This window comes from Crocodylus siamensis, chromosome 3 (assembly GCF_052110815.1).
Source record: "Crocodylus siamensis isolate JL-2025a chromosome 3, ASM5211081v1, whole genome shotgun sequence".
In the NCBI taxonomy this organism is placed as follows: domain Eukaryota; kingdom Metazoa; phylum Chordata; order Crocodylia; family Crocodylidae; genus Crocodylus; species Crocodylus siamensis.
Window position 1 is genome coordinate 111390969 of NC_143397.1, and position 26784 is coordinate 111417752.

The 26784-nt window shown below is 45.5% G+C and overlaps 2 protein-coding genes across 7 annotated transcripts in view; both read left to right on the forward strand.

Annotated features, from left to right (window-relative positions):
* The window catches only part of TDRD7 (tudor domain containing 7), a 104499-nt gene extending 93580 nt beyond the window's left edge, over positions 1–10919 (forward strand). For both annotated transcript variants that reach the window (XM_090038982.1, XM_090038983.1), the window contains exons 15-17: positions 2218–2717; positions 4856–5016; positions 8280–10919. In XM_090038982.1, coding sequence (XP_089895108.1) covers positions 2218–2717; positions 4856–5016; positions 8280–8500 — 882 coding nt within the window. In that variant the 3' untranslated portion in view covers positions 8501–10919. The remainder of the gene's footprint in view (positions 1–2217; positions 2718–4855; positions 5017–8279) is intronic.
* Positions 10920–21350: 10431 nt separating this feature from the next.
* The window catches only part of TMOD1 (tropomodulin 1), an 87118-nt gene continuing 81684 nt past the window's right edge, over positions 21351–26784 (forward strand). For 3 of the 5 annotated variants that reach the window (XM_090038995.1, XM_090038996.1, XM_090038992.1), the window contains exon 1: positions 21633–21767. The gene's annotated coding sequence lies outside the window, so the exon portion shown is untranslated. Of the gene's footprint in view, positions 21530–21632; positions 21768–21936; positions 22198–26784 lie in introns of those variants that run through there. The other 2 variants (XM_090038994.1, XM_090038993.1) reach the window with 2 other exon arrangements.

Sequence of the window (26784 nt, forward strand, 5' to 3'; positions counted from 1 at the left end):
CCAAGGGATGACGAGGTTGAATGGTCATAAACTACTGCAAGACCGTTTCAGGCTGGACTAAGGAAGAATTTCTTTACTGTCCGAGCCCCCAAGGTCTGGAACAGCCTGCCATTGGAGGTGGTTCAAGCACCTACCTTGAACACCTTCAAGAGTAAATTGGATGCTTATCTTGCTGGGATCCTATGACCCCAGCTGACTTCCTGCCCTTTGGGCAGGGAGGCTGGACTCCATCTTCCAAGGTCCCTTTCAGCCCTAATGTCTATGAAATCTATGAAACCTTTTATCCAACCAACTAAAATAGTAGGATAAATTCTTTTTTTTTTTTTTTTTGCAAGTTTTGAGTACACATACCCTTTGTCAGGCTGAGAGTCTGCAGTTGATCTGCTTTTCCTAGATGGAATAGTAAAGAAGCCAGAGGCCAGTATGCATGTGAGAGAACCAGTCAGTGAACATGCAAATTGAGGCAGTCAATGGGTGAGACAGGTTGGGTGGGGAGGGGAATGTGGACCTGGTGATAAGAATATAGCTGGTAAATGGTAGAGAGGTTACCTGGGGTGTCAGATGTTGTTGGCATGGGTGACTGGTGCTTGCTAAGACTGGGGGCACAGTTTATGCATGTCAGTGGTGGGATGGCGAGCAGCAACCACCTGCAGAACCCAGCGGGAGGGAAGGGGGGGATGTGGCAAACAGCAACCACCTGCAGAAGCTGCTGCCACCAGCGGCAGCAGTGGTCAATCTCAGGGGGCATGTGCCCCCCCACGCATCACCCATGGATGTTAGGTTATAATGTGTCATAAATCTAGTGTCTATATTTAGCCCATGATTTTTTGTATCCAGTAGGTTGATGAAGTGAAGTTCATAGGCTCATCTGTGAAAGGTGTTTTGTAAATTCCCTTTGAGAATTAGAACTGAGAAATTTGGAAGGAGAATGGCTTTCTTGTGAGAAATGTGCCCCCACAGGTAACTGGGTATTCTTGTCTTTAATAGATTTTTGGCGTATGTTTATTCTGGTACTTAGTTGTTGTTTGACTTATGCATGTTTTCCATCAGGGCATTTGGTACACTGGATGAGATGCACTTATACCTGCATAAATGTAATACAAGAATCAGGAATGGTGATGGTTCTGTTGTGGAGTGTAGTTATTGTGGGGGCGGTGGAGATATGTTGGCAGGTTTTACGTTTCTTGTTATGGCGTGGTCTGGATCCATTTGGTGTGTTTTGGGCTGTAAGAAGCTTGCTTTTGGTGATGAGGTTGGCAAGGTTCAGTGCTTCTTTAAAGGTTAGGATGGGTGGTTCTGGGAACCATCTATTCACCTAAAATGTATCATGTTGGAGGAGAAATGCAGCCAATATAAACCATGTGTTCTGGTTTAACTGTTGCATGATACAGTTATGATCAATACTGCTTTTATAGCTAACAAAATTTAGCATTAGATATCCTAAAACATTGCATTCAGATTTCTCCTTTTTTGCAGTCTGTGGAAGGTATAATAGGAACTGAACATTCAGATTCAAATCTGAACTTTAAGGCCATTTTTTAAAATCAGTTAGAAAAGTAACAGGCTTACTTGAAAATCCTTAACTTAGGGGTTATGTTAAGAAATGAGGCAGATGCATCTTTCATGCAGACTACAGAGGTTGAACTCCTATGTTATGTGTGAAATAGAAGAAACCTTAATCCTTCTCTTCCATATTTAGCAGTTAGCTGTTTTTAGCCACTATAAATTACTGTTTGCTAACTTTGCTCTTTAACTTAGTAAGTATTTACTGACAGATTTTGAAGGCATTGAGGCCTGGGGAGATGTACATACCAGTGTAACTTCACTGATTTTTGTTTAGAGTGATCTAGAGTGGACAAATGAACAAGGACTATTGGTAGTGTAGGTGCTATTACCACAACTTGCCACTAGATGGTATGGGAGCAGGTATATATCCTTTGAACAAACTGCTATCGTGGCATGGAAGTAGAAAGATAGAAAGTACCACCTGGATAGTTTTCTTTCTTTTTCCAGGGTAATCTGACACCATTATAGAGATTGCTATCATCCTTTCACTCATTGCACTGCCGTAAAGCATCTGTCTAAACCCTTTTCTTTAGCTGTTGATGTCTATTAACTAACTGTTTTAGCTATTAAAAAACATATTCAGTTGTACATAAAAGATAAAAGCTTTTTACAGAAGAAAAGCTAGCGTTTACATTATTCTTTCTATTATAGGTTGTTAAGCTGGATGACTGGAAGAGAATTGCACACATTTATTTGTTCACTCCCAAGAACTTCCCAGATCCAGATCGTAGTATCAATCGGCAGATCACTAATGCTGACTTGTGGAAGCATCAGAAAGATGTTTTCTTAAGTGCTGCTCCCAGTGGAGTTGGCTCTTTAAAGGGAAAAAGTGATGATCTCCCTGCTTCAGAGTTGATGAGTATGAGTCTCAAGAAATGCATTGTTGAATCGGTCAAGACTGTTCTAGAACCTAGCAGTGAGGTGTCTACCATTTGTATGCCCCCTCCTCTACCTTTATCGAAGCCTGGGGAACACATGGATGTATATGTTTCAGTTGCCTGCCACCCTGGTCACTTTGTTGTCCAGCCTTGGCAAGAACTACATAACCTAGAAGTCCTTATGGAAGAAATGATTCTATATTATAGCATGGCAGAAGGGAGACCTGTGACTGTTCAGAAAAACAAACTCTATGCAGCTAAAGTGGAAAATAAGTAAGTGTTGTTTTCATAATAATTCACTACTCCTTCAAAGCATGCTTTGCTTACAGTGCTACTTAAAGGACTTGATTCTGCTGAGACAATAGAGACATTCACTTAAAATGTTGGCGAATGAAGCTTGATTTTATTGAATTAGGAATGCCAGTCTCTCTTAATGTTTGGCCTCATTCCAGTTCCTTGAGAAAAGTATGTGTCACACATTACTAACAAAGTAGCAGATTTACCATCCATATCCAGGAGGTCAGGGAAAAAGTAAGATGGTAGACTCTGCTTTCCAGGTGATGGGCTGCAACACTGACCTAAGGATGTTGCTGAGCTCCAGAGGAGAGGAAGATAATAGATGAGACACATACCTGCTCCAGGGTCTTAGAAAAGTCCCTTGCTGCTGCTGCTGCTGCTGCTGCCACACTGTGGCTTGCCTGCCTTGATTGCCGCTGCAGTCAGGATGCAGACTCCCCAGGTATGGGGTGCCATTTTGGTGCCCCCACTTCATTGGCATCTGGGATGGTGCTCCATTTCCTGCTGCCCCCTCATGCCCTCTCCGTCCCAGTTATACCACTGCCCCCTGATGTCCCAGATCTGGCTAATGGAGTGTTTAGGACTTGTCAATCAAGCACCAGCCACCTTACATAATTATTAGTTATTATTCTGAGATTTTTTTTTTTAACACTGCTCTTTTTGTTAAATGACTTTTTCTACTCATCTGTATCAGTCTCTTGCCACCCAGAACAGTATTGTTGACAAAATATATAGTATTGTTCCAAGTATTTAAAAGGTAGGTGAATTTTTTTTTAAAGAAATGCCTGGGTTCTTCATAAGTTGATTTTTTTTAATCAATTAAAATAGTAATCTTGACTTGTTTCTTCAGCTATTTTAATTTCACCTTTTCCTACAACATCAAACTGTTTGCCTTCATTTTTTAGGGGTCTTCATGATTTATTTGCCTCGGATATCAAGTTCTTTTAAAAATGTTACCTATATCTTATTGCACTTCAGTGAGACTTAGATCAAATCATTTTTTAAATAATGCAACTTAGACATTTAAATATTTTAAACAGTTTTACCTGTCATCTCAGTTTTGACATGGTATCAGTGTCCATTTTTCTTTACTAATTATAAAGCTTTAATTCCACATTTTTTAAAGATTATATCTAATATGGGTACATCTCCTACCCCTGCACCCCATAGTGCTTTTGAAGTTTCCTTGTGCTCAGGGAATTGCTTATTGTAACAATCTGTAAAGCCTCTCCGTTGTCCTCTAAATAGCTCCTTAAAAATATGTGCATTGGTAATATCCTGCTTAATAATTACATAAGATTCTAAGTCTGGTGTGGTGGTGTCAATTTCTAGAGCCAGACACATTTTCTAGTGAATTTTTACTGTATGAAAAATTAATTTCCAGTCAAAAAGAATTTCACTTGCAGCTACTCTTTTCTTTCTGGAAAACTGAGAACAAATTTATTTTCAATATTTTAATTGTTTTGGTTGATAGGGTTTCCTCTCTCGCCTATTTCAGCATTGCATGGAAGTAAAGATGGCAAAATATGCCCCCACACACACACTTTCTGTGATACTTTTCCCCCTTTCACCCTTTCTGCCTAAAGAAGTTGGGCAACTCAAAATTTGAAAGAACTAAGGATTTTTTGGAGGTGGTTTCTTATTTATTATTAGACCAGCTACATGGTTGGGATAAAGTTAGATAATATTTTGCATGCAAGCTTATCTAACTTTATTCCAACCATGTGGTTGATACAATAAAAATGTACCCTCAAAAAATCTTTGCCTTTCATAAATCCTGGAGGACCATCATGGTTACATCATCACTCCAACACTACCAAAATTTGAATAACACTTTTTCTTTCCTCCTCAGTTTTTGAAAACTGAGTCCCACACTTCTTTTCAGTGCTGAACTTGTACTTATTTTGTACAAAATATCAAGCAAAAGTAATTTATGACAAATTTTTTAGTCGCCTCTGATTCTCCATCCTACCATGCCTCGCTTGACGCACCCTAAATAATCTTAAAGCTTTTTCTAATAGTATTCGCAGTGTATGAATTAACAGCCTTTTTCTCTCCTCCTTTCCTTCTTCCCCCTTCCTCCCCTCCCACTTTGTGTCTTAAATACTATTAAGGTGGTACAGGGTGCTGATAAAAGGAATTCTGACAAATGGGCTAGTATCGGTTTATGAACTGGACTATGGCAAACATGAGGTGGTCAGCATCAGGAAAGTACAGCCTCTAGTAGACACGTTCAGAAAACTACCATTTCAAGCTGTAACAGCCCAGCTTGCAGGTAGGTTGCAAATATTTGCAATTTGTGAGAGTATTGTTAAAAAATCTTTGTGGAAATCACTAGGTGGAGAATGACACAAGTAGCTTTTTTCAGAACAAGAATTTTGTCAATTTGCCATATAATGAAGTGAAAATGGGACTTCCATTTACTTGTCATCAAAATATCTGTATCCTTGTTGCAAAAAGCCATGTCATCTTAACTAATACTGCCTGGCTTCTGAGAAAAATACAATGTAAATTAAATTGAATAGTAGCTTCCTAAGTGCTTTCTCCTTGGGGAGGGAAGAAAGGAAATAAACAACTTTCAGAGCTCTAAACACAGTTCTTCGTGTAAACTTGAAGACTATGCTATGAAGTTCCAGATTACTATGAAAACTATTTCACTCTTCCACAATGTTTTAAAATCTAACCTTTTGAAGCTGTCCTCTGCCTTTTTCATGAGGTGCATAAAAATAGATCTCTTGTTTCCTTAACCAGTCTGGTTGTCCATTCTGCCTCAGCACGTGGCAGTAGAAGAACTTCAGAAGCTGAACTGTCTTAAGTTTACTCAATGAAACAGCTTCCAAATTACTTCCCTTACAAAAGGATAAAGCGGACATGTTTGAAATAGTTGCAGCAAATCAGTTTGCCTTGTAGTCAGTCACCCTCCCCATCTGTTTTTAAATCAATAGACATGATGGTGTGTTGTGGGAGGGGGGAGTGTTTCTGTCTGTACCCCATGATGAGGGTTTTGTTTCATTTTAATTTTCAGTTTCCCGCAGTTGGTTAGAGTCCAGAGTAGCTAACAGTATATCTGAAGGGGGAGAAGAAAAATAGGGAAAGCTGTTGTAGTCTTTCTGTTCTTTCTACCAATTTAAGAGTATTCAAATTGTTGTGTCAAAGAATTAAGTTACATAAGGTTTATAGGTCAAATCAAATATATTAAAGTTAAGTTGCTGTTTTTTCCTGCCACATTTTCTCCTGTCTCCTTCCACTTCCAACTCCATGCCATCTTCATGCAATTTTCTTACTTGCCTGTCTGCTTTAATTATAGTTACTGCTTTTCTCCTCCCCTTCCTTTAGAGCAGTGGCACAGATCTTTCAGCTATACCTGGCATGTGTTGGGGATTTCTGGGGAGTGAGGAGATGTACAGAAGTTTGAGTGTCAGGTCCTAGACCCAGGTCTCTGCTGATCTGCTGTCATGTGGCAAAGGATGCTCTTGAGTTAGGGATAGAAGTTACACAGACTGGTTTAAGTGATCAGAAACTGGTTTAAACCTGTAACAGAGCATAAGTTCAGTGCATATAAACCAGTTCCAAAATGGGTGAAACTGATTTAACATAAACCTGGTTGAATGTAGCATCAGACTTAACTGATTTGGGTCAAACCAGTTTATGGAACTTCTTTCCCAGACCCCTTCCTGGTTTAAGTTAAATCAGTCTGCCAGGCTTCCCCTGCACCCCCCATCACCGCTCACTGCTCAAGCAGGGATCCCCCTCCCACCCCTCTCCCACAGCAGGAACCTCAGCAGCATGAACCCAGCTGCATCTGGCCATGCCACCCCATGCTAACTAGTGCTGAAGTGTGTGTGTGTGTGCGTCTCCAATTTCACTGAAACAATGGCATACTGAACTATGTCCACTTAGGGCTAGAAGTTATGGCTTGCAAATGTACCCTGCAAATAAGAAGAGCTTGAAATTGATGAGAGATGCAACTGTTGTCTTTTGTAGTGCTTGATGGGCTGATGAGCTTCGTGTTCTGATAAGCACCCTGCTGGCTGCAATCTGTCTGCAGGAATCTGTTGGTTGCAGTCAGTGTTCAACAAGGGACAGAGAGGTGTGATAAATGGCCTGGTTTGCAATGAATGCAGTGCCTGTCAGTTTGATGCAGACAGTATGAAGAAGCAGGGAGAGGGGTATTGAAAAACTCAGTATCATCAACAGATGCATGCAGTCCACACAAGCAGTCCTCCCCGCCTCCCCCTTTGCTTCAGAGTGCTAGTAGGGGGCCAGGATCTGGCAACACTCCCGCCCCTTGAACGGGAAAAAGCCTGGCCAGGTCTGCTTCCTCTTCCCCCTCCAGGCATATACCGCTCTGGGGACTGTGCAGGCCAAGGTGGGAGTTTAAATCCCTCCCTAATCATAGGGCCTGCAGGGTCCTGACCACACCCCTCCTTTGCTCAGCACTGTGGAAGGGTATGGGAGGGCTTGCTCTAGCACTCCCTGGCTTCTAGCCTGAGCCACAGCTGACATATGCCTGCATTTCTCAATCCAAAAGTGAATTGTTTATCCACTTGCAAATCAGTTCAATCTTTGCAGGTTAGACTAACCTCCAAAGATTGAATCAATGTAGGCTTGGGCTTTTTTGAATGTCTGTCCCTAGCCCTGAAGCTGCTCTAAATTACTCCAACTGCCACATCCCCAGGAAGCAGGTGTACCTGAAAGTGTTTCTCAATGAACTGCACTGCAGCCATGTCTTTTTTTTTTTTGTTATACTGGGGTGGCGGTTCAGTTGAGCAAACTCTTATAAAGCTGCTCAGGGATTCTGGAAATTGCCAGCTGTCTAGTTAAGATGACTTTTTGAGGTACTTTGAGAGTCAAAGCAAACAGAGCAGGAGGTAGCAAAGTCAGTAGCTCCTCTTCTCTTATTCTTCCATATTTGCCTCTTTCCTTTCTTTTTCTACTCCCTTGCCCTCCGTGAGCAATATGGTCTCTCCTCTTTTATATTCTGTCCCTTTTGTTTTCCTGCTCTCTTTCCACACAGCTCTTTTCTCAGTTATCTGAATTCTGCTACCTAGCAGTATTTGTGTCCACACATACATTGCCTGTTTCTTTTGCCAGTTATCTGCTGCCCAGATATGAGTGAAAAGCAGGGTAACCTTTTGGAATAATGAACTCCTGTGCAGTGGGCATAGAGGCACTTGATGCAGGTTGGTTAATGAAGTAACACTTTTTTTAGAAGGTGACTTCATCTTCTTCCCAACACCTGCAGTATCTGGCATTTTGCTGGAGTCTACTGAAACCAAAGTAAGGTTTTTAAGTGCTTTTAAATAGAACCAATATGGAAATAGAAAAGATATCACCTCTCCCACAAGTTCTGATTCCTTTTGCCTGCAGACCAATATGGCTATAAGCTGTATCCCTTTAAATAGAACTGTGCATTCTTCTTTCTCTTGACAGCAATGTGTTTGAGTATCTTTGTTGTCTCGGGCATTAGATTTGCCAGGGACCTTTCTTTTAAACATCTCCTTTAAGTGACCTTATGCTTTGCTCTGTTTGTCCTAGGAGTGAAATTCCAGCAGTGGTCAGAAGAAGCATCAATAGTGTTTCGAAATCATGTAGAGAAGAAACCCCTGGTGGCACTGATACAGGCAGTTAATGAAAGCAGTAATTCTTGGGACCGAAAAATAGTAACATACTTAGTGGACACCTCACTACCTGATACTGATAAATGGATTCATGATTTCATGTCTCAATATCTTGTGGAGATTTCAAAGGCTAATTAATCACTGCTTCTGAAACCATAGCAACTAATCCAGATTCTTTAGCAATAAAAAAAATATAGCAGGATTTTTAAAGATAAATTTAACTGTTCTTTCATGGTCTTGAATTGAATAATATATATTATACACATATGTACATTTAATATGAAGGCAATGGGTTTGAAAAATTGGATACTTGCAGTCTGTGAAAGAGATTTAACAGGCTTTTTTTGCTTTGATTTTACAATGAGTTGACTTTCCAAGAACTTGTGCTTTGTTTACAACTGTAGCATTAGAATGTTGGAGTGAAGAATACAGAACAAGAAAAAACAAAAATGTTATTTATCAATAAAACTTGCTGGTAACTTGCCTTCATTTTCCTTCTTGGACTTTTTTTAGGCTTCTCAGACCTAATACATTTTGAGGCTTACTAAACTGCTTACAAAGTTTCTGCTACACAGCTTCTCCCCTCAGTGTTAAATAAATACCTGATTCACATTTGAATACCAAGTACACCCCTGATTCACATTTGAAATTTGTGGAGAATTGTGAAGCTAGTGTGTCACTCAGTTTAGGCTCTAAAGCATGTACATGCTTTTTTGCTGGGGGTTGGCAGGAACTGAAGTTATTGATTTGATCTCTTCTACAGCCTCCAAGTCTGAACACCTGAAGATACTTGCCATTGTGAATGCAGCAAGCAGGCTTCCTTGCATTTGTGTTCGAGTGAAGAAAAAGCATTCAAGGCATCTTCCTTTCTCTTCCACTTTAAAACAAATAAAAGGGGGGGGGGAGGCTGCTTCTGATGTGCTCAAATGGTCTCTTTTTGGTCCTTATGGCTGGCATTCCTCTTCCCAGGGGTTCTTCCTCCTATTCTTACCCTCCTGGCTAGATCTAAAATATTTAGATGCTCATATTTTTACCTCCACCCTGTTTGGTTTTACATTCCTCTTTGTTTCTGAAGAGCTCTTGAAACCACCAGTTCTTGGAAATGTGAATTAGATGCAGAGGAGCATGGAGCAAACAAGGATTTTCCCAGTAGTCTTTCAGCAGTGGACTAGAGGGCTCTACCATATAAAGTACAGATCCAGAGCTACAAGAATTGTCTACTAAAAACACTTGAAGGCTTTTCTACACTAGAAGAGCCTCTTCTGTTATAGCTATATTGATGGAGCTCTCTAATGAGCATGCAACATGTCTATTTTTGCTAGAATAGCTACCCCCATTACCTACCACCAAAGCCAAGATGATAGTCTGGCTGTATATACACCAAGGATTTGACTAGCATAGCTGTACAGGTGATAGGGAATGACTTGATTTATTTTCTTTTCCCTCTCCCATTCCTGGCTGATACAGCTATGACAGCAGAGCTTCACAGGATAGCCTTGGTCAGTCTCTTGATTTTCTAGGTTTGTAAAGTCTCTAATAGGTGGTTGTAATTCCAACTGAAAATCTACTTTATAAGCCATCTCGAACCCCCCAGTTTCTATGCCTAGCAAACTTCTGACTTTCTGGAACTAAGTAGTGAGCCACATAGCCTTTCCTAGTATGGAAAACCAACTGATCCTCTTCAAAGAACTGTGGTTATGGATCAGTAAAGAAAAGGATGTCTCTGCCTATATAGTCCAGTCATATATGTATCATATATATATTTCCAGTCATAAAAAGGCCCCTTAAAAATGCATGGACTGTATATATAAATATCTATATATAGCTCATGCATTGTTTATTTTAGGGGACCTTTTTATGACTTTAAATCATTTTTGAGTGGCTTAGGATGAAATTTAGCCTGGGGGTCACTTTTCTAATTTTGGCGTTTAGCCTCTGTCTTTAAAAATGGCAGTCATAACAAGCGAGATGAATAATTTTGATTTTTCTAAACTACTTTAAATGGTTATTGTAATAGCCTACAAACTTCCTTTGTCTTTTGATAAATAATAACCCATTGTTTGGCAGCTCTAAGCCTTTAAATGCAAAAAACATAAATATTGACCACACCAAAAGTATTTTTCAAGTGGAAAATTTTACCATCTTTTTTTTCCAAGTCATATTTAATATTATTAATAACAAAGGTACAAATGATTATGGAATACATTTAAGTAAAATAAAACACTTCAACTCAAATTTGAAGTCAAGTCTGTAATATGGAATACACTGGATATTCTTAATGTAGGTATTCTTCTGTATCACTATCTTCTTCAGATGACTTTAGAACAGTAGCTTTAATTGGCTCATCTGAATGTTCATTTTCATGGGTTAGAGGCAATTTCACTCTATTTGGCAGTCCACTTTTAGTATGCATCAGGTTCCAACACATCCAACACTGATGTCCACCCAAAATTTGTTAGATCACAAGTTTGTGCATGTTGTGAATCTCTCCATTCATAATGGAGAACTATCGCTCGCATTGTAAAGTATTCTCACAATGAATAAAGCCAGTTTATGGAATGGATCTTCAGTGAGCTTCTCACTTTTTTTGCAAGTTGTTGCAGTCTCCATGTACATCATATCTTTTGACTGTAAGATTTGTTTCATTGATGTCACTTTACCACAGCCAAACAAACCTCCCACTGTCTGCTCCAATGCATCTGTAAGACCTAAGACCAGCAGATGCTACATCACACTTGGGAAATAATGAACGGCAGTAGTAGAATGATGGTGTCTCCTGGTTTCTTCTTGTACATGTTCATATCTACTTAGTTACATGACTGATGTAGGAAGCAACAACCTATACACAAGTATCTTCGAAATCAAGAGTGCATGGAGCAAACGCCCTTTTGTCAGCCTCACATGGAGATTTCAGTACAAAGCACGCTCTGTTTTCTGGATTTTAAATCCTAACAGATTGGATTAATTGTGAAGTAGAGGTCAGCGTGATGGAAGTAAAAACAGCATTCATTCTAAAGGAAACATGGTCTCATTTTTTTAGAATGGTTTGATAGAAATGAGCGCCAGGATGCTCCAGTAGGTATTTGCTGGTCAGAAAAAGGGTAGTAGGAATGGAACCCAAATGGCTCTGAGCGAGGCTGCTGCTCATGCTGTTTTGTACTAGTCTTCAACAGTTCTTCATCATAAACAGCAGTCCATCTCCATTCTTGGTGGACCCAGTTCTGGATGGCAATACAAGTATTGCTTGAAATGAGGGACCTGTTTTAGTTTTTCCCTTAACTGCATAAAACTGGTCTACTGAGTATGTTGACTGCAACCATGGATAGATTTTTGGTAAATCCAATCTGGCCCCCACTACTTTTGTTCTTGGATTCTTTGTTCATGGTCATGGAGGCAGTTTGCTGTAAGCCTTTCCAGTCACCAAAAATTAAAATATTGTAGCCGTGTGCACCTTTTCATATTCTCCATGTTGTCATTCACCAGTAATTCAAGGACAGGTATCCTAGATAGTTGACATTTCCATTAGCTGTTAACAGTGGAAGTTGATAAGCACTCTTAAAATTTTGCTCCACTCCTTAGACAATGGTAATGTCAAAAAAGGATTTCAGCATCAGTGATATAAGACAGAAAATACTCAGCCGTATCTGATTCACAACTAAGCACTTCTTCAAACGCTGAATGTACCAATTCCCGAAAAGCAGTTGAACTGATGAATTTATCATGTTCATTTTCTGTAGTGATATCTACCAACTGTTTCAAGCCATCAGTTGCTTGAGGAGTCTTCAGGAGGTACCTGTGGATTAGCATATTCAGTAAATTTCTGTTACTAGTTTGTGGAGGCACATTCCTTCTCATCACTGAGAGGATTAAAAGTGACTACAGGGCTCTAGGTGAAAGGGTCTGGGGCTCATGTAGTGTTGTCTTTGATCCTTTGTCAAGGGAAAGGGCCCAGGCAGGAACAGGTGCATCCTGCAAATCAATACCTGCTGCACAGGTGGTGTTGCCAGCAGGGATTTGGCTTTTTTGACCATGGGATGCTCTTCCAAGAGAAAGAATTGCTGGGAAGAGATGAAATCCATCTGATGAAGAGAGGGAAGAATATCTTTGCACCCAGGCTCGCTAACCTAGTGAGGGTTTTAAACTAGGCTTACCAGGGAATGGAAACCAAAGTCCTGAGGTAGGTGGGGAAGCAGGAAACCTAGAGGAAAAGCAAGCAGGAGGGGTGACGGGGGAGATGTTCTCATATGTCCTGAGACAGGGCAATTGACTGCTTTCCTCAGGTGCCTGTACACAAATACACAGAGCCTGGAAAACAAGCAGAAAGAATTAGAAGTCCTCACCCAGTCACAGAACTATGACATGCTTGGAATAACAGAGACTTGGTGGGATAGCTCACATGACTGGAGCACTGTCTTGGGTGGGTCCAAACTGTTCAGGAAGAACAGGCAGGGGAAGAGAGGAGGAAGAATTATACTGTATGTAAGAGATGTACAATTGCTCAGAGATCCAGTATGAAACTGGAGATAGGCCTGTTGAAAGTCTCTAAGTTAAGGTTAGAGGGGAGAGCAACAAGGGTAATATTGTATTGGGTGTGTGCTATAGACCACCAGACCAGGAGGAAGCGGTGGATGAGGCTTCTTCAAACAGCTAGTGAAAGCTTCCCAATCACAAGTGCTGTTTCTCATGGGGGACTTCAATCGTCTTGACATATGGGAGGGCAATACAGCAATGCACAGGCAATCCAGGAAGCTTTTGGAGAGTATTGGGCACAACTTCCTGGCAGAAGTGCTGGAGTGGCTAACTAAGGGCCATGCTCTTCTTGAGCTGCTGCTCCCAAACAGAAGAATTGGTGGGGAATGTAGTAGTGGATGGCAACTTGGGCAGTAGTAATCACAAGACAGTTGAGTTAAGGATACTGAGGAAAGGAAGGATAGAGAGCAGGAGGGTAAGGACTGTGGACTTCAGAAAAGCAGACTGACTCAGGGAACTCATGGTCAGGATCCCCTGGGAAGCCAGTCTGAGGGGAAGAAGAGTCCAGGAGAATTGGCTGTACTTCAAAGAAACCTTAAAAAGAGTGCAGCGAGTATAGCAGAAGACCAACTTGGCTTATCAGGGAAGACTTCAGTAAACCAAGACACAGAAAAGAAGCTTATAAGTGGACACTTGGACAAATATATAGGGAAGAGTATAAAAGCATTGCTCAGGCATGCAGGGATGGAGCCAAGAAGGCCAAAGCACAACTGGAGTTGTAGCTAGCAAGGAACATTAAGAGTAAGAAGTTTCTACAAGTATGTAAGCAATAAAATAATGATCAGGGAAAATGTGGGTCCCTTACTAAATGGAGGCAGCAACCTAGTGACATGAGGAGGAACAGACTGAAATATTCAATGCCTTTTTCACCTCAATCTTCATAGGCAAGGCCAGCTCTCAGGCTACTGCACCAGGTAGCACAGTTTGGAAAGCATGCGAGTAGTCATCAGTAGTGAAAAAACAGGTAGGAACTATTTAGAAAAACTGGAAATATACGAGCGCATGGGGCCGAACAGGATGCACCCTCGGGTACTGAGGGAGTTAACTGATGAGACTGCAGAGCCACTGGCCATCATCTTTGAAAACCCATGGCAATCAGGAGAGGTTCTTCATGACTGGAAAAGGGCAAATGTAGTGCCTCTATTTAAGAAAGGGAAAAAGGAGGATCCAGGGAACTACAGACTAGTCAGCCTTACCTCAGTCCCTGGAAAAATCATGGAGCAGATCCTCAAGGAATCCATTTCTAAGCACTTGGCGGAGAAAAAGGTGATGAGAAACAGCGTAGATTCACCAAGGGCAAGTCATGCCTGACCAACCTGATTGCCTCCTATGATCAGAAGTGACCGACTCTGTGGATGTAGGGAGACCAGTGGATGTGATATACTTCAATTTTAGCAAGGCTTTTGATAACAGCTTCCCACAACATTGTTGCAGGCAAGTTAAGGAAGTACAGGTTTGATTAATGGACTGTAAGGCGGATAGACATTTGGGGATAACAAGCTAAGGAGGATAGTTGGGGAAGCGCTGAGGACCCAGAGGGGAAGGGAATCAGATGTCGAAGGTGAGTGGTTGCTCCTTAAGGAGACGATCCTCCATGCCCAAAGGGAGGTAATCCCAACAAGGGTCAAAGGGAGCAGGAGGGCACATAAACCCCCATGGCTCACTAAGAGCATCCGGGAATGTCTCCTTGCTAAAAGGGAGGCATATACCCAATGGAGAGATGGGGTCATCGCCAAGAAGGACTATGTTATAGTCGCCCGAGGATGTAGGGGGGCAGTCAGGAGGGCCAAGGCAGAGTTGGAGATAGGACTAGCTTCCCGGATTAAGGACAATAAGAAGTCCTTCTTCAAATACATAGGGGGTAAAAAGAGGGTCCCGGGTAATGTGGGGCCCCTGCAGGACACGATGGGCAACTTAGTCATCACGCCAGATGACAAAGCTAACATATTTAACGATTTCTTTGCCTCTGTCTTCCTAAGTAGGGACCAGTTCAGCCACCTCCCTGCTGGGCCCCCCTCGGGCCCCGAGAGAGACACGCCTGGGCCAAGGGTTAGCGAGGAGTTAGTTAGGGTACTTCTGGAGAGGCTGGACGTGTTCAAGTCCGCTGGTCCGGACGATCTTCACCCTAGGGTTCTACAGGAACTGGCTGAGGTCATCGCGGGACCCCTGGCACGGCTCTATGAGCACTCGTGGTGCTCTGGCGAGGTGCCGGAGGACTGGAAGAGGGCCAATGTGGTCCCTATCTTCAAAAAGGGAAAAAAAGAGGACCCGGGAAATTACAGGCCAGTTAGTCTGACCTCAATCCCGGGTAAGCTCTTTGAAAAAATTATCCTGGCACACATCCAGGAGGGCCTTGCGGGGGAATGCATGCTCAGGGGCAACCAACATGGGTTTATCAGTGGCAGGTCTTGTCAGACCAACCTGGTGGCCTTTTACGATCAGGTCACCAAATCATTAGACGCAGGGGTTGCTGTGGATGTAGTCTTTTTGGACTTCCGGAAGGCTTTCGACACTGTCTCTCACCCTGTCCTCATCAAAAAGCTGGGAGACTGTGGTGTCGATGCCCACACGGTCAAATGGGTCGCCAACTGGTTGGAGGGCCGCACCCAGAGGGTGGTAGTGGATGGGTTCTTCTCGACCTGGAAGGACGTGGGCAGTGGGGTTCCGCAGGGCTCGGTCCTCGGGCCCGCACTGTTCAACATCTTCATCAGTGACTTGGATGATGGGGTAGAAAGCACCCTGTTCAAGTTTGCTGATGACACTAAGATGTGGGGGGATGTGGGTGCACTAGAAGGGTGCAATAGGCTACAAGCTGACCTTGACAGGTTGCAACGGTGGGCGGATGAGAATAGGATGGGGTTTAACACTGATAAGTGCAAGGTGTTGCACATGGGGAGGAAGAACCGGCACCACACTTACAGGTTGGGGAACTCCCCTCTTGCCAGCACGGAGACGGAAAAGGATCTTGGAGTCGTCATTGACTCCACGATGAACATGGGCCGGCAGTGTGGGGAGGCAGTCAAGAAGGCCAATCGTACCCTGTCATGCATCCACAGATGCATCTCGAGCAGGTCCAGGGAGGTGATCCTCCCCCTCTATGCGGCACTGGTCAGGCCGCAGCTGGAGTACTGCGTCCAGTTCTGGGCGCCACACTTCAAGAGGGACGTGGACAATATGGAAAGAGTTCAGAGGAGGGCCACTCGTATGATCAGGGGTCAGCAGGGCAGGCCTTATGAGGAGAGGCTACGGGACCTGAACCTGTTTAGCCTCCACAAGAGAAGGCTAAGGGGGGACCTTGTGGCCTGCTACAAACTGGTCAGGGGGGATCAGCAGGTATTGGGGGAGTCCCTGTTCCCCCGTGCGCTGCCAGGAGTGACCAGGAATAACGGTCACAAACTGGCGGAGGGTAAGTTTAGATTAGATATTAGGAGGCGCTACTTCACAGTCAGGGTGGCTAGGGCCTGGAACCAGCTTCCAGGGGAAGTGGTGCAGGCTCCTAGCCTGGGGATTTTTAAAAGGAAGTTAGATGAGCACCTTGCCGGGGTCATCTGACCCCGGTGCTCTTTCCTGCTAAGGCAGGGGGTCGGACTAGATGATCTACCTAGGTCCCTTCCGACTCTAGCTACTATGAAACTATGAAACTATCAGGTTCAGAGAGTAATAATCAATAGCTCAATGTCTAGTTGGCTGCTGGTATCAAGTGGAATGCCTCAGGGGTTGGTCCTGGGGCCAGTTTTGTTCAACGTTTTTATCAACGACCTGGAAGGCGGCATAGGGTGCAACCCTAGCAAGTTTGCAGATGACACCAAGCTGGGGTGGAGTAGTAGATATGCTGGAGGATAGCATTATGATTCAGAGTGACCTAGGAACTGGAGGATTAGGCCAAAGGGAATCTCATGCAGTTCAACAAGGACAAGTCCCAAGTCCTGGTCTTAGGTCGGAACAATTCCATGCATCGGTACAGGCTGGGGGCTGACTGGCTGGGCAGCCACTCTGCAGAAAAGGACCTGGGGGTCACAGTGGACAATAAGCTGAATATGAGCCCGCAGCGTGCCTTTGTTGCAAAGAAGGCTAACAGCATAGTGGGCTGCATTGGTAGGAGTGTTGCCAGCACGTCAAGGGAAGTGATTATTCCCCTCTGTTCAACACTGGTACGGCCACATCTCGAGTACTGTGTTCAGTTTTGCACGCGCGCACACACACGCAGAAGGGATGTGGGCGAATTGGAGAGAGTCCAGCGGAGGGCAACAAAAATGGTGAGGGGACTGGGGGACATGACATATGAGGAAAGACTGAGGGAACTGGGCTTATTTAGTCTAGAGAAGAGGGGACTGAGAGGGGACTTAATAGTAGCCTTCAACTACCTGAAGTGGGGTTTGAGAGAGGATGGAACTAGACTGTTCTCAGTGTTGGCAGATGACAGAACAAGGAGCAACAGTCTCAAGCTGCAGCAAAGAAAGTTTAGGTTAAATATTAGGGAAAACCTTACTAGAAGGGTAGTGGAACAGGTGGTGGAATCTCCATCTTTGGAAGTTTTTAAGACCTGGCTAGACAAAACTTTGGTTGGGATGATCTAGTTGGGAATGATCCTACTTTGAGCAGAGGGTTGGACTAGATGACCTCCCGAGGTCCCTTCCAACTCTTATTTTACATGATTCTACAATCTTCATGAAGGGCCTCTTCAATATACCTATACACTGCTTGATCTGCAACCAACAGAATCACTGGTATCTTCAGGTCAGCAACTTTTTGGCACTCTGCTTGGAGGCTGTGCGTAACATTTAACATTGTATGTTCCCACTTCACAACATTCCTTTCAAGACAGCAATGATATCCAGTAAATGCACATGATTGCATCATTTGAAGAAGTGCATGGGCCAGTGCACCACTATTCCATCAAAACTAACCTAAAATCTTTGTGCTTGTGGGTGAGCATGTAATTTGCCACTCTCGTAATTTTTGGCAATAACTGGGCACGCTAAACTTTTCCAAACATCAGGTTTTTGTATAACCAAGGTTGTTGTATTTGAAATGGTTAATTCTTGGTGAAATTAAATTGGTTGTGCCATAATTACATTTGTATAATAGCTTATTTTGGAGCCTGTTAACCCATCTTCATTGAAATCACCATTATCCATGACAACAGTACAAGGCTGGTCTTTAATGTCACTTGGATACAACTAACCATGCTGAATTTATTGTGGTATCTCTACTGTAAGTTTTGAACTATGGTGAGATTTGTAGTGTTCCTGCAGTGTCCGTGCTGAAATTTCATCAAGAACATGGTTATAAGAAATGCCAAGTTTAAATTTCCTTCAGGATTTGGATGAGTTTGCTTATTACCCATCATGTTGTAAATATATATAGATAATGTGACTGTCATTTTCCTGTGATTAGATGTAATAGTCCTTCAGACATAAAGTGTACAGCTGGTAGCAGTCATTCTGCAACCAGCACAGGACCTTCTTTAAAAGTAGAATGAAGATTAGCAAGTAATGCCACATGTTTATGCATGTCATTGGGTGTGTTGTCCTCTTCCAGTTTGCTGATTCCATATGGCCATGGGATTCCAGCCTCTGCCTGATACTTGGAGTAAAGAAGCTTGGCTATAGTCCATACCAGTTCTGGAGTGTCTATACCCCAGCTGTTCACTGCACTTTCAACGTATGCTCCTCCATGCTTGGGGGAATAAACTATGGACAAATAATTTCTATGATACCTGCACTGAAACCTAGCATCTTCTCCAAAATTATCTTCAAACTTCTTGCACAGGGATCATGGAGCAGGGCTAGGCAATCCCCAGCACGCATGCCAATTAGTGGCACACAGAGCCATTTTTCCCATCATTCCAAGAGGCGTGTGAGGAAATTGTTTAAAAAAAAATGTTTTTTAAGTTGCTGCTCTGGGCCCTCTGAAGCAACCACAGGTCCCAGCACCATGGCAAACACTGGGCATGGACTCAGCCCCATCCCTGTGGAGCTGCGCGGGCTGCACTGGGCTGGACCCCACCTCAGGTGCCACTGGGTGCCCCCACCTGCTCACGATGGCCTGAATCTGCAGAGCCCCAGGGTAGCGCCCACTTCCCACCCGGCCCCTTCTCTCCTCCAGCTGCTGCCTTCCCAAGGGTCTGGTTGGGTTGGCCTGTCTCCAGCACCTCCCCCACCCCCCACCTGCTTCTCTCTGCACTGCCCAGACTCTGCCCCTAGCTAACATCTTCAACTACTACTTACTCGTGATTCAGTTGGTACATCAGTTATTTCAATGCGAGTCTCTCCTGCAACACGTAACAGATAGTATGCCTCTTGTGCACACTCCAGGTTAACGCCTACAACATTCAACTTACAGTTTTTATGCACTTTCTTTGGCTTATTTTGTCGACCTGTATTCACTCATAAAGCATATCAAAACTTGTGCATAAGTTTTTCCATTCTTGAGCTCTTTGTGCACGCTTATTCCATGTATCCTGGGAAAGTTGCTGTAGGGGGTTCTTTTTGGATGTTAGAGATTTTTTTTCACATATGACACACTGCTATTGAAAGTTTTAGTTTTTTTTCTTGGTTGATTCTGGCAGTGCTGCAACTAAAATTGCTGGCCTCTTGGTTTGCTGGGAAGTTCCAGTCCCTGTTCTATCATCTGTTGTTCTTAACTATTCATTTTCACTTCCTTCACTAAAGAAGAAATAAAAAAGTAATGTAGATAAGACGTAACCACAAAAGGATAGGATTACCAAAACATTAAGAGCAGATACCATTCTAGGCTATATGTCGTGCTTTAAAAAGTAGTCTGTAATGTTGTTGTGCATTTTAAGGTTTGGAGCTGCCAAACAATGGGCCATTACTCATCAAAAGACAAAGAAGGTTTGTAGGTTATAGCAATACCTATTTAAAGACATTCAGAAAATCAAAATTGGCTTCATAGGTACTGAGATATTGACATTTATTCATCTCATTAGTCATGGCTGCCATTTTTAAAGATGGCAGCCAAACGCCAAGATTAGAAAAGTGACCTCCCCCATCAGATTTCTTCCTTAACACCTCAGCTATACAATAATAAATAATATATATAATAAAAAAGGTCCCTCCCAAAAAACACATGGGTGTTGTGTGTGTGGATGACTGGACTAGAACAGGGATTGATGGCTTCCTTGAACAACAGGCTGCTGTTTGTGATCTAGCTTCCACTGTGGGCTACTGATCTCTGAAGCTCTCATGTCTCAATTGCTCAGTACTGGCTAATTTACTGGCAGGATAAATTTACCCATGTGGCACTCCAAGCCATATGGCAAGACTGCTTCTAGTGCCTAAACAAGCATGGGTGTCTCCAGGGTTCATAGCGGTTGGGGGTGTGAGACCTATGCATAAGCAACTAGCAAAAGTTGTCAATGTTATTGCCCCTTTCTTGCCTTCTCTCTCTCTTTTTTTTTAACTACCAAACATAATGTTTAGCCTTCTGTCCGCAGATGGCATTCCCTGTTATCTGTATTCACATCTGTCTTGTTCTCCCACAACTAACCTCTTCTGTTTCATTGTTCAAGTGATGTCAGACCTAGCAAGGCAGCAAGCTGTTACCTACACACTCACCCTCCCTGCCTCTCAGCCTTATCCTTGAAGCTGACTCAGGTGGCAAGTTCAGGGGAGAAGGGAAAAGGAAAAGCAGTCATTGAACTTTTTAAAGGGTGTATTGATACTGATCTGCTTTATTGCAGAACCAAACTAGAATCCTAAGGGGTGAGTACAAGAGATGAAGCAAATTGGGGATCTGTGTCTTTAACCTTGAGTTTATGTGATGAAAGCCATTAGCAGTTCGATCTGATGATGCTGAAGTAGGGCACATTATTCCAGATCTTGTGTATACGGAGGAGCTGCCATCTCTGTGTGGTTGAGGATGCTGCAGATAAACTTCTTATGGACTTCTCTGAGGATCTCTCTGGCAGTAGATGTTTGCTTCTGCCCACTTTTGCTGTAGGTGCAAATGTAGGCATTTCATGGTGAGCTGTGGGGAGTTAGTCATCTGGGGGTTGCTGTGTGCGAGAGGGGATTTATTCTTTGTGGTTTTGCAGTTAATTTTGGGTGCAGGCTTCAAGAAGCTGGTCAAGTTGATCAGTGACTAGGAATAGGGGTTGAGGACATGGAGTGAACTTGTCAATATAGGGGCCACAAGACTGGAGAATGGGCCATAATTAAATGTAAGTTGATACAGGGTTGGGGGGAGAAATATTGTGTACATCGTACATAAACGCTATTGTTATGACGCATAACACTGACATTTACTACGAACTGAGCCTCCATTTACTCACTGAAATGGGTGACCTTGAATGCTCAAGCCACCTAAAGCCTTACGTGCAGGGTACACTGCTGTCACTACTCAGGAGCGTATATCCAGCTATACGTTGGTGCGCGTCACGCCCACAGTGCACCGCACAAAGCGGCTGCCTGCGGGCTGCCATCGCGCGGGTCGCATAAGAGTGAATTTACCGCGCAGATGACGACTTTTGGGTGTCAAAAGGGTCAGCGCCTAAGAGCGAACTGGCACGTAGAGAACCCGCACGCAGCGAGGGAAACCTGCGGGTGGAGAAGCGGGGGAGGCGGCGGTGAGCTCGGCAGCGGCGGGAGAGTGTGGTAGCTCGCTGGAGGGAGGGTATGTATGACGGCGCCCCGGGGCAGCCCCATGCCGCCGTAGCGGCCGGGCCGGGGCGTGAGGGAGGAGGCGGGAGCGGCGGCGGTGGCCCTTCCCCTCGCTTGAGTGACAGGCGCAGGGAGGTGCAAGCCGCCGGGCCCCTTCTCCCGCCGGGCACGCAGAGCAGGGCGCGCGTCTCGGCCCCCGGCGCGGGCAGAGCTGGCGAGGCGAGGCGAGGGCGAGGAGCCGGAGCCGTGCGGTAAGCCCGGGGGGGCGGGACGCGGCGGTGCCCCCCGCCTGGCGCGGCCCCGGGGCTGCGGGCGCTGCTCCCGCCCATATCTGGGCAAAATATTCACTTGTCACCGAGGGCTGCGAGGGGCTATAAATAGCCGCCACCGCTGCTGGCGCCGCTCTCGGGCGAGCGGGGGAGGAGGGACAGCCCGCGCTGCGTCCACACCGGGCCGCGGGCTCCCGCCACCGTGCGCGACCCTGCGGGGCGGCGGCTCCCTGCGCCCCCGGGGGCCGCCTCCGCCCCGCATCTGCTGCACGGCGGCTGCGGGCGGCTCGTGCTCGCTAGCCCTGGGCTCCTGCCGCCGGGAGCCGGGCTCGCTGAAGGAGGCGGAGGGAGCCGGGCGAGCCCCGCACCGGCTTGGGCTGCACTGAGGCAACTTCGCGGGTGGTGCTGGCGGGTGAGCAGAGGCGCTCGGCACGCACCCGCGCGCCGGGGGGCAGGAGCCAGCCGAGGGCACTACGTCGCGCAAACCGCGTGTAGGCCAAACGGGTGCTAAATCCCTGCGCCGTCACTACCGTGCACTGGGGCTTTCTAGTGCCGCTACCTGTGCACTAGTCTGCTCCCTAGCCTTGTGTCCTGCGCGGTGGAATTGGGCTAGCGGTTAGCGCACGTCCCAGTGCCGGGGAAAGCCGGGGCGCTTGGCAAATGGGCAGGCCTGCAGTACAAGTGCTCGGCCAACTGGCTCAATTAAGGCAAAGCAGTCCCCCAGTCTTGACACCTGGTTTATTGCCTGTGGGCACCAGGATAATGGATTCTCTCCGTATACAGGAGGGGATCAAAAGTGATATTGTAGTCTTGGGTGACTGGTGGCTCCTGAGTCAGGTGGGGTGCTTGTCCCCCACAGCAGACAGTCAGTGACTGGGGGGGGGGCCTGCAGCTGATCCTGCTGACCCACAACTGGCAGCGGCACCTCACTGGCACTTCTGGGTGAGCGGGATCAGCTGTGGGGGGGACCACTTCTTCTAGCACACTTGGGGAGCACCAGCGCTCTTGTCTACCCCCCCTGCCTGGGAACGCTGCTCTTAGGGGGTGCACATGCACCCCCTGTGCACCCCCTACACATCGACACTGATTGTAGCCCTGACCTGACAAGGAATGCCTTGCATTCAAAAGCTTGTCCAGCTTGATCCCAACTATCAGTCCAGTAAAAGATATCACCCTAAGAAATCCATGCTTCTCTTCATACATGTGGCATCTGTGTTCTTGATGACTGTTTTATGTGCCATGGAGAATTTCCCTGGTAATGATATTGGTGGCTACTTTGATCACAATATTAACCCATTAGAGCAATGGAGCTCACCTGTTAGAAAGTATATACTCAGTGCTTGTTGCCAGTGTGAGGGGTGCTTTGTTCATAAACAGCCTGCTGGAATGGAGCCTCCTTCCTGCTCAGTGCTTTCTGTCCCAGTTAGTTAACTATCTGGCTTCCTGACTAGCTACTGGGGGTGACCCCAGCTGCCACAGGTCCCACCTGTTGCAACTGCCTCCAGGCTAGCCAGCAGTTCTGACCCAGTTTCCTTTGGTAAGCCTCCTGGGGCATTTATACACATGCTCTGGGAGTGGGCAGGGGGGCATTTAAATTGGAGCACCCAGAGTGTCACGGGTATCAGCATCTCTGTGCTGAAAAATGGGAGCAGGGGTGCTTTTAAGTAAATCTTAAACAAGTGTTAGTTAAAGCATCCCCTGCCGCCATTTTTCAGCATGGGGGTGCTGACACACATGATGCTGGAGTCTTCTGGAGCATGGTAATTACCGCACTCCAGACTCAATTGAGTCTGCTCCAACATGCTGTGTTTGCAGCGCATCAGAGCAACCTTGCTGCATGTGTATAAGCATCCCTGGTTTTAACTTGTTTCTGGATTTTGGCTTTGGATTTCCCTTGGATCTGTTTTCTGGCTCCTGACCCTGGTTTGGCTCCGCTTCTGGACTTGGCCTTGTGGATTTGGTAACTCAGCATCCAATTCCTGTATCTTGACCTTGGTCTTGTGTTGTGGACTCTGCCCCTGGATTCTCCTCTGGATTTGGCAATGTGACTTCTGAGCTCTGAACCAACCCCTGGCCCCTGCCTTCCCTCAGTGGCCTGACTGTTAGATCAGATCTCCTAGACCCCAGCACCTTAGATCCTCTGTCCCTGTATATTGGCTCCTTGATGTTGTTGTCTCAACTCTATGGTTTCTTCTCAGCAGCTGAACTTCAGTTGAAACTAACTGCTTCCATAGGCTCTTAGCCCAATGACAGCTTGGACAGCTTCCCCCCACAGACCATCTCCCCCTTCCCCTGCTCTGCTTTTTTTTGTGGCTGCTGGACAACTGAAGCTAGATTGTCTCCCTATGTGGAGGTTTTTCTGAGAGCTGATGGTCTAAAGACCAGAAATTCAGGTGGGCTGATTTGTTGTTGTATCTGTAGGTTTGAATTGTGCCTGTGTCAAAGTGATTGCTTGGCAGGATTTAGGCTCAAAGCTCTGTGTGTAGTTTCTCTCAATAGAGGCTGCTTTGGCTAATTGAAGGGTGGACACAGGCATGCCCAGGCTTATTAAATGCAGCCCCTTGTAAACAGAGAAGCAAGCAGAGAGGGAGTTGTCACAGGAGGGAGCAGGACACCCATGGGTGCTTGTGCCTGTGTGAATGAATGTGTGCATGCCACACACATGGGTGTGGGTTGGTTTCCCCCCTCCCACTTTATTTGTTTTGCTTCCTATAGCCTAGGTGTTGCCCAGGGAGCATAGAAGGCACAAGTGGAGACTATGCCTTGTTTGTGTAAGCTAGTGTCTGTCTTGAAGGAACAAATCAAGGGTCTGGAAGCACAGGTATCTGCACTGTGCACTATCAGGGAATATAAAGACTTCTTGGATAGGAGTCCTGAGAAGCTGGCAGTGAAGAGGCCAAAGGGAAAAAAGGAGAAGTGGCAACACATGACTAATAGGAGGGTCCCCAGAATTCAAGAAGAAGAGACTGAAGTCGGTAACTGCTTTTAAGAACTCGCTTGTTCTGGAACAGCTGGGGGAAGTATACAGGTGAGGACCCAGCAGTGTAGAGAGCAGCAAGTGACCCAGCTAGAGACTGGTTAGCTTCACTTCTGTAGTCATCACCCAGTTCAGTAAACACAGGCATATGTGAATAAGAAGAACAATACATTTTACTAGTGTCTCTAACTCAGTGGTTCTCAAACTCTCTGAGTTGGGAAAGTTGGAAGTGGTTGTATAAGGTCTTAGTGTTTTTTAGTGCTTTTGGTTTGAAGTAGTCATAATAATGCCTAATCAGAAAAACCCAACAACTAGTGCGTGGCATCATTATAGTGAAGTTCAAGCCATGGAAAAAAGGAAGAAAGTTGGTAGATGTAAATATTTAAGGCATGAGTATGCTATCAATGCAACAAGAATGAAGAAACATTTAATAACATGTAGAAACTGTCCTGAAAGAGTACAAGCCATATACAGAAAGCTAATGCAATGAAGTGGTAGAACAAGATCTGAGAAAAGTCTTCTTCAGGAATCCTATGTAAGTAAACAATATATTAAACTACACACAATATAGACTAGCACAGGGGTAGGCAACATTTTTTGACCGGGGTGCTGAAAAACACCACGATGCCTACCTCGGAAGGTGTCGGAGTGTCAGCATGGCAGAAAAACAAAATGAGGGCAAGGGGTACATGGCAGGATGCCTTGCTTGTGCCCCTTGTCCCCCAGCCATGCTGCCCCTGCCCTCCAGCCCAGGCTCTGTGGCTGCCAGCAGCTACCCTGGTACTGGGTAGCTGCTGGAACCTGGGCTGTTCCCAGCAGGGCTTGCAGCATCCCAGTTACCTGCTGGGAGCAGTCTGGGAACCCAGCTGGTAGCAGCTCCTCAGACCCAGGGCCAGCTGCAGCTGGGAGGCTCCAAACAGCTGTGCTAGGCTCCGGCATCAGCTCCGCACTGGTGCGCGCAGGTGGACCTCGGAGCAGGTGGTGGGGGAGGGGCCTGAGGCAGCGCAGCCCTGGTCTCTCCCCCTGGTCTCTCCCCCGCTCCCAGCACAGAGGTGATGAGCCCAGCGCAGCTGTTTGTAGCCAGCCCGGGCTCTGGGCAGCAGCAGCAGGCAGAGTGCAAACAGCTGCGCCGGGCTGCACAGCTCTGGCATCAGCTCCATGCTGGCGCTGACTGCATGGGCACCTTGGGGCAGGCTGCCCCACTGTCGACCCCGAGGTGCACACAGAATTGCTGCCTCAGGCCCCTCCCCCACCGCCCATTCTGAGGTGTGCCTGCATGCACCGGTATGGAGCTGATGCCAGAGCCCGGCACAGCTGTTTGGAGCCTCCTGGCTGCAGCTGGCCCCTGCTCTGGGGAGCTGCTGCCAGCTGGGATCCTGGGGTGATCCCAGCAGGCAGCTGGAATTCTGCAAGCCCTGCTGGGAGCAGCCCTGGCTCCGTCACTGGCAGCAGCTACCCAGAACTCTCGGCACACATGCCAGGGGTTGCCGACCCCTGGACTGGCATCTATATTGTTTTAAAACATTATAATTTTAAAAGTTGTTAATGCAACTCTAGCCTATTTATTTAAAATATTTGTATCCTGCTTTTCTGTTTGCACTAAATACCCAAAGTGACTTGACTTAACAATATATATTTTTTAATTACATAATAGATAAATAGTTAACTATTTCAACCCAGCAGAGCGAGCTTGGGTCTCTGGCTGATGGCAGAGACCAGACTATACTTCACTTTGGCTCTGCAGTCCCAAGGCAACTGAGCAGCAAGTTGAGCAGCAGAGGGTTCTTGCTGTCAGGGAGGGTTCAGGAAGCAAGCTCCCTGCCACTTCTCTTTGAGCTTCTGATGGATGAGGCCAGACTAGAATAGACTAAAATAAAAATCTTTACCCCTTTGGTTGCAGGAACTTGATAGCTCAAGTGAAATTGTAGATTTGCAAAAAACGGAAAATGTTGAGCTGCCAGATCTGGAGGAAGTAGAAGCAGGATCTTTGCTTTCAAGATCACTGTCACCAGATACGTGATC